The sequence below is a fragment of the Antedon bifida genome, chromosome 4 (genome assembly GCF_963402885.1).
Source record: "Antedon bifida chromosome 4, ecAntBifi1.1, whole genome shotgun sequence".
NCBI lineage: Eukaryota > Metazoa > Echinodermata > Crinoidea > Comatulida > Antedonidae > Antedon > Antedon bifida.
Genome location: NC_136229.1, coordinates 31,714,569 through 31,729,331, shown reverse-complemented (window position 1 = coordinate 31,729,331; position 14,763 = coordinate 31,714,569). Strand labels below are relative to the sequence as shown.

Genomic DNA, 14,763 nt, shown 5'->3' with positions numbered 1-14,763 from the left:
ACGTATTTAGAATTAACTTAGAGATTCACAGGTGAGATATCATTAGTAAATACATGACTGCTAGCATACACGTGTGTGGTGTAATCAAAGTAGATAGGAACACATCGCGCAGTTCGGTTCTCATCGAAGAGTGCTTTTCTTTACCTCGTTAGGAATTGGCCGCAGGCTGCAGATATTCATCACTGCTCGGTGCTCTGACTGTGGGAAAACTGAATGTACAGCTGTGTTAGACACAAAGCCATCAAGAATCTGTCCACTAATCGCTTTGTGTTGCGTTACAGACATTGGTTTCTAAAAGAACTAGCCACGCGTGTTAGCTTCGTTCCCATGGAGAATCAACCAAGTATAAGGCCTTCGTTGCTTTACTCTGGGGTTATATACCCTAATCGAAAAGATGATATTGTATTGTAAACATATTTACGACTTTTTCCGCAACACGTGCATCGAATAAGTGCTGAATACGAGGTTTATTCTGTGGTGTAGAATTTTTTTTAAATCTTATTTTTTTTAATAGGCCTGATCATCATAATACTGTTCGAGAGTATGCATTGTTAGCACTAGCAATAGTTTCATTGGCAGCTCGCTTTACAAAAAGCCTTAATAACCAATCGATTATTAATAAAAGAAATTATTGCAAATTAATTAATACAGCATTTGTGTGAAGCACAGTCCTCTTCCACAATCTCGTAGTAAACATCGAAACTACGTTAGTCGTTATCAAAATATGAATTTTGTCGTGACATTTATCGAAATACATCGCAATGTGAATAAAATTCAGTCAGTAAATAAAAATCAATAATGAAAATGAATCGTGTAATCTAACATATTTACCAGTCAAAGTAATTCGGAACTGAAAGTGTGCAGAAAGAACAATGGTCGTTAACTTCGTTAAGAAATATATACTGCTGGCGGACTTTAAAAATTGTCCCCAAAATCATGAAAAATAGAAATTAATAATAAAAAAAAAGGACTTTGAATAGGCTATTTCGCAGTTTTAATAAAATTAATCACTTCCGTAGAAAGCAAAGAAGACAAAATAAATAGATTCAACCAAAAACTCTAGGCCTAAATGACTATTTTTTAATTACTTTTCAGGTAAATTTTTTTTTTTTCGATCAAATTGTTGATTACTATATGACATTAAAATGACATATTCAACAATTAAAAACAATTTTTTTCAAGAGGAAAATATATCTTTAACAGCGTAATGCTTGGTTTTCACTAGGACGTAACGTAAAGACAACAAGTGACCGTTCGATCGTTTGTGATTGCGCTTACGTTTGCTGGGGTAGTGGGAACCAAGCTTAATTGGCGTTTGAGAAATAATAAATACGTCGCTTGTTTATATAGTACATAGTGTAAAACAGACGATTGTATGAAAATTGTTTTTGACTTTGAATGACACGGGCTGTGCTTCATTCATTACACTGCTATAAAAGGTATATTTATCTTAAAATCCAACTCCCTGTATTCTACCCCTTACAAAATGTATTTAATAGAATGATGTTTACGAACCACATGTCTTTCAATCATGTTACAGTGTCATTTTGTTTGCATAGTAAGGCTTAAAGATTTGTTTAAAATATAACCTTGCAATATATATATTGATTAGTCATTCATAAAAGTTAAAAAAAAATACAATTACACAAATTATTATAAACTGTGATAATGTTTTTGTTGTGTGACAGGCTATTATTAATACAAAAAAGCCACAGGTTATTAAGTATTATATTACAACGTGTGACGATTATTACAAAGTGCTAGTAGACTAGGCCTACCACACTGTTTGCTAGCCATATATTATAACCACATCGGCCCATCTCCAAAGACAAGAGAGGCAGCCAACAGAGGATTGAGATTACCTTGCCTGGCTTTAGCCACTGTAGTCTAATTACAGCTGTCTTGGAGGGTAACCCCCTGGCCTCTATCGGTATTTATTGCCGTGTTATAACTGTCTTTTGAAGTACTTTCCCACACACTGAAGATGTTCCTTGAAATTATATCACCGTGCGACAGGCGCTTGCCAATTATGCAAAGTTCGTACATACCAGTTAATATACTCTCCCGCGAGCATAATAAAATGATATGATATTAAAAAAGAAAACATAAAGTGATAATTAGGCCTATGAAGTCATTTTGTTTTCTGAAACACTGCTCGGCCAGATATTCAACAAACACTCTTTTTCTGACGTCAATTAGCTTTAAAACTCCACTGTCAATCAATCACTACTAAATAAGTTTAAGTTTACATCAGTCTTTATCAAAGATTCTCATAAACTTTATTATTTGAATTATGTATTATAGTGTTACTATATATTCTCACAGTTCAAGCATGTTGTAGGTTTGAAAAGTCTTTCTGATAACCAATTTAAATGAATAAAGTTAAAACATTCTTAGTTTTGGATATTTAATAGAGTTTTAAAATATTCAGTAGTACTTGTAAAGGATTCTACTATATTGCTATTGTTTTATTTAAATTATTAAAGCATGTATATGTAAATTACAATACTAAAAAGAACGTTGCACTCCTTTACATTCGATCTGATGTTGAATGAAGGAACAGCTTCCCGATATCATGCAAAATCTAGTCGTATAAATTTGGGTTTATCCCAGACTAGTAAGTAAGTAAATAAATAAACGATCGTCATAATATTGGTAACTGGACCTACGGTAGCGTGTTTTGTCAACGAAACTTATAAATACATACAATCAATATGGTTTGGTGTCGCTCACAAAACGAATTTCACGTGTTCAAAATTCTAAAGCGATTGGTTAGATGGAGGTCTCGTGGCATGGAGCCGTTCGCCCATCAAGGGCATCATGGAGCACCATGCTTACGTACGTATCAATGTCGTCAGCAACAATCTAGTTTACAGTAGTGTCTCAAAACACAACACAATCATTTAAAAAGGATGTTATTACTTATTAAGTGATTAAAACCAAGCAATTTAATACTAATGGATACTTTATGTTGTTTTACACCAATCCGGTATTCATGATTATTGGATAGACTTATAAAGTAAAGATACTTAATATTCAAGTTCTGTTATCTGAAGATTTTGGCCAAATGGATACACGGCAAAGGGGTTTTAAAAAAAGAGCCCGGATGTGAGAGTCCACAAAACATTTTACATTATTTGTATGTTATAACTGGGTTATGATGTGAACGAAAGTCTCAGCATGATCTTGATTGAAACTATCAGGTTAGCACACTGAAGACAGGTGCAGTAGAGACAAGCAGTGGCTACAGGTAGTTACACATCGTCACCTTTATCATGCTGATGAGAATAATAACTATTCATCGAAATATAATATTAAGTATTAAAAGCTATTACTGTTAGGCTGATTACTGAGTATTTAATTAGGTTATAGGCCCAATGCAATTAATTCAATTCAAAGTGACATTTATTTATTTTAAAAAAAAGACAGTTAAAAAGATGTAAGTAAAAAAACAGTTCAAGAAGGCATGTTGAAAAAAATTCTTGTGGAAGACATGCCTATAACAAAGATGATATTTAAACAGACAGATAAAAAAAGAAAAGAAAAAAAATCATATACATAACATATTGTACGGTATTGATTCTCGATTTTAAAAAAAATACGATTTTAAGTCTTTTTTATGTTGTGCGGCGTTCGATATGAACGCGATTCATAACAAAACAAAATGACACTGTTGCTTATCCAATCAGGACACTGCGTTATGTATCTTTACAATTCCTATTCTTGTTTTTTATTGCCAAAACATCGTAAAACACACAAAAATCAACCACAAGTAAGTGACAGGAAACACAAAAGCGAACTAAATCCCTATTAAGAGTCTGTGCTGTTCCCCTTTTACCGAGTAGCACATGAAGATATCATTTATTTCAATAAATATATATATATAAAATAAAATAAAAGAAAATATCACAATAAAAACCTAAAATGCATTCACAACACAAAAAGTGGCAGCACTTTGAAGAACAACAATGCATAAACGCTACTCAGAGAAGAAATTCATTTTAAGTTTAAACAAGAATTTTGGGAAATAGTTATATAATAGCCTAAATGAGTCTTTAACAAGTTAATCAATTTCTTCTCACACTCGCAGAAATGTATGCATAACTGAACGATGCAGACAGTTAGTGTATATTATAGTCCGTGCATAGAAATGCCTAAAACGTAATAATATACGTAACATATTTGCAGATAATCGATCTATCAATATCAATTCTTTCTTTCTTTCCTGTTGAAATTATATTCCTATTTGCAAATTACTGGATTAGGCTATAATTCCAATTTCTTCCAAGAAATAAAAGTCAAACTTAAAATTCTGACGACTTCTTTATTAGTCTCCGGCTCACTGATAACTACTTATCGTGCAAGTGCTTTTATACTTGTTGACATAATCCTGACTTGAAATTTATATACGAACAAATTTATTTTATGTACTTTTATTTATCAGTCAAAATAAATATATGTTAATAATAATTAATAATTAGGCCTATCGTCAAACTTTTTAGACATTAAAATAACATTATTTAAGCCTATTACTTCCATTTAGTAAAAAAATGTATTATGAGGCCAAGCTGGACAACAATTATCTGTTGAACAAAGAACACAATGTTTATTATTGAAAACTGATTGAGCCGCCATAATCATTATAATCCTATATAGTAGCAAGATGCACTTCGCCGTCCAAACATTCGGCCCAACGTCCATACATATGTTATCCTAATCATTATATTGCTTCCGAGATGTATCTTAATTAAATTTGGAAATAGTGTGGCATTTCAATTACAAATTGTAAATAAAAATAGCGAATGCCAATAAAGAAGGGTGACAGGCGAATGTTAAAGTGATGATATAACTAAATATGTTTATACCTTATTTGAAAAAAAAATGTACTTAAAAAAAATTATTTAAAAAATGTATTAAAAAAAACTACAGTTTACACTGGTGGTTTTAGCGATCATACGGAAACATTTATGAACAATAATAAAGCTTAGTAAAGATAATAATATTGGAAATCATTTGTATTACAAAATAAATAGTAATTCCAAACGAATGTTTATTGCATTTTATAATGTAATTATTTGACCTTAATTTTAAAACATTTGTACTGTAGGCGTATTGTAAACGGTGGCGTATCTTTTCTGAATTGTAAGTGCCATTAACATACTAAACATCCATCATCCAAATGTAAAAACATTATACAGATACTTATTTTATTACAATATAATAAATGAGTAATTAAATGTAATTTGAATCAAGACACTACATGTGGGCGACACGAAAGACAAGCATTAATTAAAGATGTATTTTCCCCTGAAAAATCCTACATTTGATTCATACTGCTCTCCATAACTTTATATTTCTATCAAGTAAATAATCAAGTAGTAAATTCTATAAATCACATCAAAGCGCAACGAATCTTCTTCAATTTGATACGCATGCTTTTGTTTAGCACTAGCTTTTGTTTAAGGTTAACCGGTCAGGCCCATATAACCAGCTGAAAGCAAGTAAACATAGAGAATCGTGGGAACACCAATATAAATGGCAAAACTACTGTATCTTGCACGCTGTTTATTTCGTGTTTTTATATACTATACTGTAGGCCTATCTATCATCTTGTGAGTTGGCTCATTTCAGAAGGCTCGTTATATAGTCCCAGGGCCGCGACACGTACCGAAGTGATTGGAACTGTTTCTTGTATTCAAACATGTCATATCAAATCCCAATGATTAGTATCATACTTCAATTTTTAGACTATACTTCAGTTATCCAACTTTCTGTCGATTAGTTATAGTTATTTGTATCTTCATTGAGATCCAGCCACTGACACCCACAACATTGCCATGTTTTCAGTAACTTGCCTTTTAGTTAATACAATAAATATATAGATAATCAATAAAACTGTGATATGATAACATGGTGATTGAATAATAGAAATAACATTCAAAAGGTATAGACTGGGTCGGCTTTCTTTTCTTCATTCTCACAGATTTCCATACCTTTATAATTTATAAATAAATAAATTGTCAATATATCATCACCGGGAAGTTTAGAATTATCTGTGCCTTTAAATTTATATTAGGCCTATTTATTATTATTTTTATTACTGTTTTGTTATCATTATCACCGTTGCTATTATATATTATTTCTTTTAGTAATTTACGGTATTATTAGGCCTATTGATACCTTTAATATACTTGATACTTTTAGTATTTTTACTTTTATAGTATTATTGTTAATTGACTTTTAGTATAATTATTAATAATTAATATTATTATTGAATAATCTTATTCCTGAAATTCCCTTTTCCGTCGGATGCACACACGTACACGATGTACATTTTCCACCAATTATGGAGTAATAAATATAAATAATAAGTATTATTACTCCATGGTGAAGTAATAATAAGATACTTATTAACTGATTTAGGTTCGTTGAAGTTACCAGCCTTCGTCACGTGTACACGCTGGTATTCTTGACATAATTTCACAGTAATTGTTCTAGTCTAAATGCAATTAATCAAACACTGGGTTGTTTGCAAATCTCACGCTTTATTACGCCTCTGATATTATGTACATCGAATGCGATCGATGAAATTCAAGACCATTTCAAAAGGTACATAAAAACCACTGAAATTAAAATAATCGATTATGTTATTGTTAACCCTGATTTATTTCCGGTGGTCACATCATTATTTTACGAACTTTATATTTCAACATAACTCAATTTAATTAATGTTCCATAACCACATAACAATCAATAATAATAATAATTGATTTTGATACACAATAAAAGTTACTCCCAATGATCAATTTATAGTATTGTATTGTTGTTGCTTATTTTTGTTATTTTTGTTTTTAGCTTAGTTATAGCTTAGTTATGTCTTTTTAATGTTCAATATGTTCTGTTCTGTTTTGTTTGTTGGACTCACTCACTGCATATTGTGAGTGCCACTGATTCAAAGGTGGATGGTCAACAAATAAATAAATAAAATGTAATTGTAATACATAAACTAATATTTGGCCAGGAAAACTAGGCTATACAACATACATAATAATAATATGTTTGTATGTGTATAAAACTGCATTTCCTGTATTTTTCACTCTTTAATGGTTGAGAAGCTAATCATGTAGCTACTCACAACAACGCCAACCAATATCCCCATTAGCGGTATGTTTTAAAATAAGTTAAGAAAGGGAAGATTTGCCTGAAATCGTTTAATCAAGCAAACGCCACCATTCACACGGTTTCTTCCTCACAGCAATCATTCGAGCATAAAGATCAACTTGGGGGTTTGTTTATCAACGAGAGAACGGCAAACTTTCCCACGAAATATCGCGTGTTTGCAGTACGTTCATTAGCCCCAAGAATCAGCTGAAGAAGTGTACAAATGGAACAGTCCATTTGTGATACACGGTATGATTTAAAGCTTTTTAATCGAGAAATATTATTAGCTTGAAAATATTTTTATTTTTAGTTAAATTTAGTAACGTATATTTATATATGTTTTGCTTTCTGATTAGAAAAATGTATAAATGTTTTTATATATACTTTATAAATTGTGTAAACATAATGGAATCGTCCATAAGAGACACGCGACCAATGGCCAAAGACAAGACCATCTCACCACCCATTAATTATACTGTACTGTCGATTGACCAATGACACGAGCGTGTAGAGGAACCGGCTGTCTGTCTGACACGTCAATCACTCTTTGTAACGTTTGTCGTGTCTTAATTCGTTTTACCCCAAGAAACTTTAAATATCAAAATCTATTAAGTTTGATTTATTCGATCATCTTAATCAATACGAGCAACATCTCTGATTGTTGGAAATAATCTTCAAGTTTTAAAAGCAACCACTCTTATTTCGTTTATTGAGCTGTGTTTGCATCGAAAGTCTCTATGGTTAATCATAACAACAACATTGCAATGAAGAGAGGATTAAGCGAGTCGTCGGATAACGATGATGTGTTCGATGAGTCCATGAAAGGGTAAGCATTTTTATTTATCATGTAGCGATATATAATTATATAAAATCGTTTTAATTTAGATCAGTAACATGCATACATTATGACTTTTATATTTTAGAAACTTATCTTATTTTGGTGTCATTTTGTTCGTAATTCGTATGAAAAAAGAATACACGAAGGACTTTTGTAGTATCGTGATTCTGTTTAATATTTTGAATTACTTCCGACATGTGCCTTGTCTATTGTTAAAATTCTAATAAATTTTTAAAATATTACACAATGATTGAAACTGGAAACGAAATATACAATTATTTTGTTTATGCGTTGGGTTGTAGTTTTTAACACAGTGCTAATTTATCGTTATTAACTTTTATGACGTAATGATGTATAGGCCTAATCCTAAACCACAGACGATCAGTAGTTCCTATAATTGCATTCCTTGGTTTTTGTGAAAATTTAATAAACTTCTTGTAACATTAAACATTAATATTAAGTTGCCATAGTTAATTTACTTGGTTAATTCAAGAAGAAAATTTTAAATGTCAAACAGATATGACATGGGAACTGTAGCTCTATGCATATACCTGTTTTTATTGAGGAGAAAATAGTTGTCAGATAGAGGGAGCTCTGAAGCAGTTTCCTGCCATAGCTTCGTACGTGATGTTTGGCGCAAACGACAGCAGATGTCGGCTATGTAAAATCAATTAACTTTTTTTATAAAAAAAAATTACATTCATTGTGAAAGGGTTGATGACCTATTTATTTGATTATTATCATTATTCGGCAGTAGTCTACAGTGATAGCTGTCATATCTTCTGCAAAAAAGAGTTCAAACTCATGAGTAGGCATTCCCTTCTGCTGCTAATTAACAGTACTAATATTACAACCTATTAATGTATGCTACGGAAATAAACTTAAACTGGATGATGGGCAACTCAAATAAGAATTATGCATTAATCTAATTAATTTTTCATTAGTGGAGTAACAACAATCTTAGGATTGAATCTTTCAATTCATTGGTTGATTTTATTTGAAATTAATTGGAAATAACTTTTGCTTTTTAAATAAGATATGATTTCATTAAAAATTATTAAACAGAGACTTATTTCTAAATAACAATAATATAATTAAAATACGTCTATATATAACAACTATATAACTCTAATAATTAACAAATTGAAAGGATGTCGATGTAAAAATAATAACCATTACGCATTAAAATAAGATACAATAACTAGGCTACTTTAATAGTATAATAATAGTTATCATGTTTATCATAAAAAAGGTTTTGAATTTTATTGATTGACAGAAATTTAATTTTTAAAATGAAATGACAAAAAAACAAAAGTAAATATTTAAATAATGTATTGTATGTACAGTAATTAATGAACTATTACCATTATGTCTCCCTTAGATCACCAAGTCAATCAAGTCCTGGTGAAGCACGGAAAAAGCGTAGAGGGGTATGTATGGTTTAAACACTATTTAATCATCATTATTTCATTATGCATGATCTTATCTTATCAACATCATCATATCATCATCTTTATTATCATTATCCGTTCTTATCAATAGCCTAATCACTAAGATGTTTATATCATGGAGGAATTATTCCTCCATACATTATATTTGAAACATTGTTATTAATACTGTATATTACCAATAGTTGTATTGATATGATACTTTTGAAATAGATTTGGGAAATACAGGTATTTCAAAATAAAATCAAATAATATTTATCCCACACACACGGCTCACTAGTAATTTCCACCGATGATTGTAAACATTATAATTCCTTTGAGGATAATCGTGATTGATTAGACCCACTGTACTACAACAATAACATTCATACATTTAAGTAAAATGGAGCGTGTGAACTAAATATTCAAAACAAAAACGACCATGTAAACAAAATAGATATACAACAAGAATGTGTAAGTTGTTACAAATAGTTACTCTGATAGACTTCATTGAATAATAACATTAGTCCATAATTGCCTTTTTAATACAATAATTCCATGCCTGTTTTCTGAATTTTGTCAAGTTTATTATACACTAAGAATTAGATAAATAATAATAATAATATTTATTGCATTTTTTAAATGTAATTATTTCATTTTAATAATTTATAAATAATAATAATAGTAATAATAATATTGATATAGTAATTTAGAAGTCTAAAGAACATTGAATTAAAATGTATTCATAACTCATAGGACATGTTTCTGAAAGTACTTATAGCCTACACAATTATTTTAATATTACTTAAAATTAATTTTAAAAATGTAAATTGATAAAGTTTGTGGTCTCTTTTCTTTAAAAGCCGTAATTAGAAAATTAGAGCACACTATTGAAAGTGTATAATATTGTGAAAATATGCCTATTGATACCAGGAATATGAGACTCGTTCAACGAACTAGTCTCATGAGAATTGATTTGCTGTATCGAAGCGTGGATTATTACCATTTAGTAGAGAACAAACAGTTGGCCAAGTAAAATACACTACCAATAACAATACTCATGGTTGTAACAAAGGCTCTACCAAATGCGCCTTTTCAGGCCCACATGACAAAGGCCTAGGAAATGCTATTATCGAAAGCTATTGTAACCATATTGTGACTGTAAACAGATATTACTATTCACAATAATATCTCTATGCTGTAAAGAAAAGACGATCCTTGAATCATGTGTATTTAATGTTAAAAGAGTATACTTAGTAATAATTATTATTATCATTCATTTAACAGATAATTGAAAAACGAAGACGGGACCGAATTAACACGAGTTTAACCGAACTTCGTCGTCTAGTTCCTTCGGCATTTGAGAAACAGGTAAGTCGCGTCGAACTGTAATGCAAATGGTGCTTGCACCAAGTCTGTAGTTATTTCGAGGCTTTTTGATGTTTGTTTGAAATTCAAGCGCAAGTAGTACACGTATGAAACGTCATATGTGCCAAAATATTTATCTTTAAACTAATATTAAGTCAAAACTCTGTCTGGAACCCAAACTAATTGAAACTCTGCACAGACCGCGGACCGACCAAGTTGCCATCGTATAGGCATAACGGTTCGGTTTAGTATAATTGCACCCTTCTGAATTCGAATACTTAAGAAGTCCTAAAATATTGTTTTTTTTTTGCTTTTCTTTTTAAAAGTATTTTATCATATTTTATTTTCTGTCACTGTAACACCTCACTTTATAATACGTTTTCATTATTCCAACAGGGTTCAGCAAAGTTAGAAAAAGCAGAAATTCTTCAGATGACTGTGGATCATTTGAAATTTCTTCACGCTAAAGGTAATAATTTAAATTAATCAATTTTTGCGATGATATTGTTTACAGAAGCAATGTGGTGGGGATTATTTCCATGAGACATGAGTTATCAAGCGTACGCACGTACAACAGAGACGCACGTACGTTTCAGCCCAAGTATGTTTAAATGTGATGATATGGTGACATATTTTCTAAATGTTTAATAATGTCTTTTTTTTCTCCCTTACAGGGCTAGACAGTTCATTTCATCCGTATAGCGATACACCGTACGCAACCGACTACAGAAGTATTGGCTTTCGTGAGTGTGCTTCGGAAGTGGCACGATATCTCGTGACTGTAGAAGGTATGGATATTCAAGATCCATTACGACTGCGCCTGATGAGTCATTTGCAGTGCTACACGGCTCAAAGAGAGTTACAGTCACGACAGCATTGGAATACCGTTAGCAACCATCCTCACACTCACAACCATCATAACCACGGACAGTTTCCCGTTGGACATCATCAAACATCTGCAGTTATTCCACAACCCAGTGACCACCATATGCCTGTCCATACACCAGTATCAGAGTCAACTAGGCAGATGATCCCGATGATTACTAGTTCTACCGCGGCCGATTCAAGTCACCAAGTATGTCATACAAGACTAGCCATGCCACCGTCAACGTCTGCATATCCATCTGTTTCGTCGAACTCGGGTACGACACATTTTACAGCCACCAGTGGTGGCGGTACGGTGCAAACTGTTCACTCACAATATCCGATTCCTTACAACTCATTGCCGATGCTCTCACCTACTGGATTCAGTCCAACAAGTAACGGTGCAACGCATGCTTCAACGCATGCGCCGATTGTCACTAAACCATACCGACCCTGGGGAACTGAGATGGCTTATTAATTAGCAAGCTTCTTGATTCACAAGGACATTTGCAGTGAATTTAAGAAGTCATAATGATTAACCGGATTAATAATGGTGGCACATTATTATACTTGACCTTGCTTTAGTGCGCAATATTAGAATAAATTGTTCCGTTTAGTACAGTTTGCAAATAGGAAGGTTAAACAATGCATTCAATTCCTATAAAGCATGTGCGTTGAATGATACAATTAGGGCACAGCTGGTATCTTAAATTTAAAAAAAAGCTCATCTTTATTATTGTCTAAAGAGCATAATTTATTTCTCTTCTGCGCATGTGTAAAATCGAGAACTTACTGTAACTGCACGCCGAGAATGTATAACGAGTTGCTATCCAATCGGATTTGAATACTGTACTATTGAATAGATAATGCTACAATTTATGACAAACAAAAGATTCCAGAAGATTTTAATTTTTCAATAAAGTCAAGTTTGCGGTACACCATCATGTGTTTCCACAATAAAGTAATATTGTGGATGCAACCATATTACAAGTTCTGTATAAAATTAGGTTTTGTATATAATATTGAGAAGGAAAACAAACTGTACATTTGAATTATTGATTGCACGATACTGCTAATGAGTAATCACTGTAAGTCACTGGAAAAGAAATATAATTAATTAATTAATTGATTTTAATTAAGGTGGGATTAAAAAAGATTAAATTTTACAGGTGGGTTGAGGGGACCAAAACAAAGATATTTGGAATTGATGTTTTTTTTAAGTTTGAAGGGGACCAAATCAAAAATTGGTAATGAGCCAACGATGCAATATGATGTTGATGACAAGTAGTGATGAAGGATACATTGTTTAAAGTTGTACCTTCCATACTATTATTAGCATTATTATTTACCGTTTTCAATTATTTAATTCATTTATGTACTCATTGTTATTGAGAATAAGTTATAATTGTTGCTACTCCGTGTGCTTTTGAAAATTGAAATTTTTGGTGCAATAATAATAATTTAGGCAAAAATATAACTATTAATACAAATGGTTAATGACACTTCCTCTGAATTATCAATTATATTATTATTGTTATGCATGTGAATAACATTAGGCCTACTTTGTGCATATCTTCATTATTACTTTGTTTGTAATACTACATCAGTGAAATACTAACCTTACTTTTATTGATGTATGATATAAGTTATTTTTTAAATATTCATATTTCTACTTTTATAAGCGATCAGTTTTGTATAAAACTAAATAATAAAGATTGTTCTAAATGTGAAAAAACAAATCTAAAACTCTCTGCGTTTGTATTCATATTCTTGTTTACCATATGTTTTCGTATGTTTTATTAGTTTGAAAGTTAAAGAGAGCAACATGCGATGGAAGTGTAACATTATTGGAATTTTTTTGTAGTAAACAACAAAACATATACAGTAAGCGATTACTAATTACCGAAACCTATATGTATAATTTGGGTGAGGGTGTTTGAAGTAATATTAGAGAAGAGTGAAATTAATGTCACTCTTCCGTGGTAATAGTGAAGCAAATGGAGGTAGGCTGTGGATTTGGAATTCAGATAAACCTCCGCTTAAATTGGCCTTTCTCAGTAGTACCAAGCGTACAACCTAATAAGTATATATAAGTATAGAAGCAAGAATGGAACCTTTTTCTTATACTCGATTCATACTCACAAATTACAAATTGTATCTCGTACGAATGTGTGAAAACGTCGGTAATCTTTACGGGCACCTGTAAGTACAGGGCGACGTTCAGGGCAATTATAAACTAATAATAATAAATAAATAATGAAAATAAATTAATAACTCTAGTGCGTTATGTACACCTACCCAAAAAGCGTCCACGCAACTCATTAAAATGTATAACTGCTTATCGGATTGCATTATGTTAGCTACCCTGTTTGTATTGAATAAAGTCTGTCGTATTTTGTAATAATTTTTACAGAAAATCAAAAATTAGAGAAGTGTATGTACAATTAGTGTCAACAATAAGATCACCACAAGCAAGCAGAAGTTTTTGAACTGGCGCCCTCAACGTTTAAAAATATAGGCCTACATTAACTTTCAAATAGAGTACAAAATATTTTAAATACTTCAGCAACAAACATACTTTTGTAAATATGATAGCTTTACAACATTATTAACAGATATTAAGACACCTAAACCATTCGAAAGGTACCGTAGCGCTCCAATTTTGAACGCGGAGTAGAAAAATAAAGGTTGATTTTCGGACGCGATCCGTCAATAGAACCCGTCGCAACATGGTTGCTCATTGTGTAACAAGACTGAACACACATATAATGAAATCCAATGGAATATAACGAAATTACACTAACATTATAAACAAAATTACATTCAAATTTAACGAAATTGCACTCTTGATGCCGTAAGAGTTAAATGAAGGATTGAAGAGTATGTGAACCACAATCCACCAATAAAATCATATAAGTATCTACTCAGGTTTTTTATAATACCGTATGTCAGCACAGTAATATAAGTGTGGTACGGCGGTAAGTAACATGCTATGATACTACATTTTATCTGAGACACCTAGACATTTATTATAATTAGTAAGCTTACTACTGTTTTATCTTTTATAAAAAGTAAAAACTTTAATTTGTCAATGTTATCATTCTT

At 31.5% G+C, this 14,763-nt stretch overlaps 1 protein-coding gene across 1 annotated transcript; it reads left to right on the top strand.

The window, feature by feature from the left end:
• The first annotated feature begins 7,530 nt into the window (after nucleotides 1-7,530).
• LOC144839707 (hairy/enhancer-of-split related with YRPW motif protein 1-like) lies at nucleotides 7,531-13,271 on the top strand. Its single transcript, XM_078695172.1, has 5 exons — nucleotides 7,531-7,987; nucleotides 9,381-9,429; nucleotides 10,714-10,797; nucleotides 11,191-11,263; nucleotides 11,469-13,271. The coding sequence occupies exons 1-5, from the start codon at nucleotides 7,899-7,901 to the stop codon at nucleotides 12,134-12,136; spliced, it is 963 nt and encodes a 320-aa protein (XP_078551298.1). The 5' UTR covers nucleotides 7,531-7,898; the 3' UTR covers nucleotides 12,137-13,271.
• The last annotated feature ends 1,492 nt before the right edge of the window (nucleotides 13,272-14,763 follow it).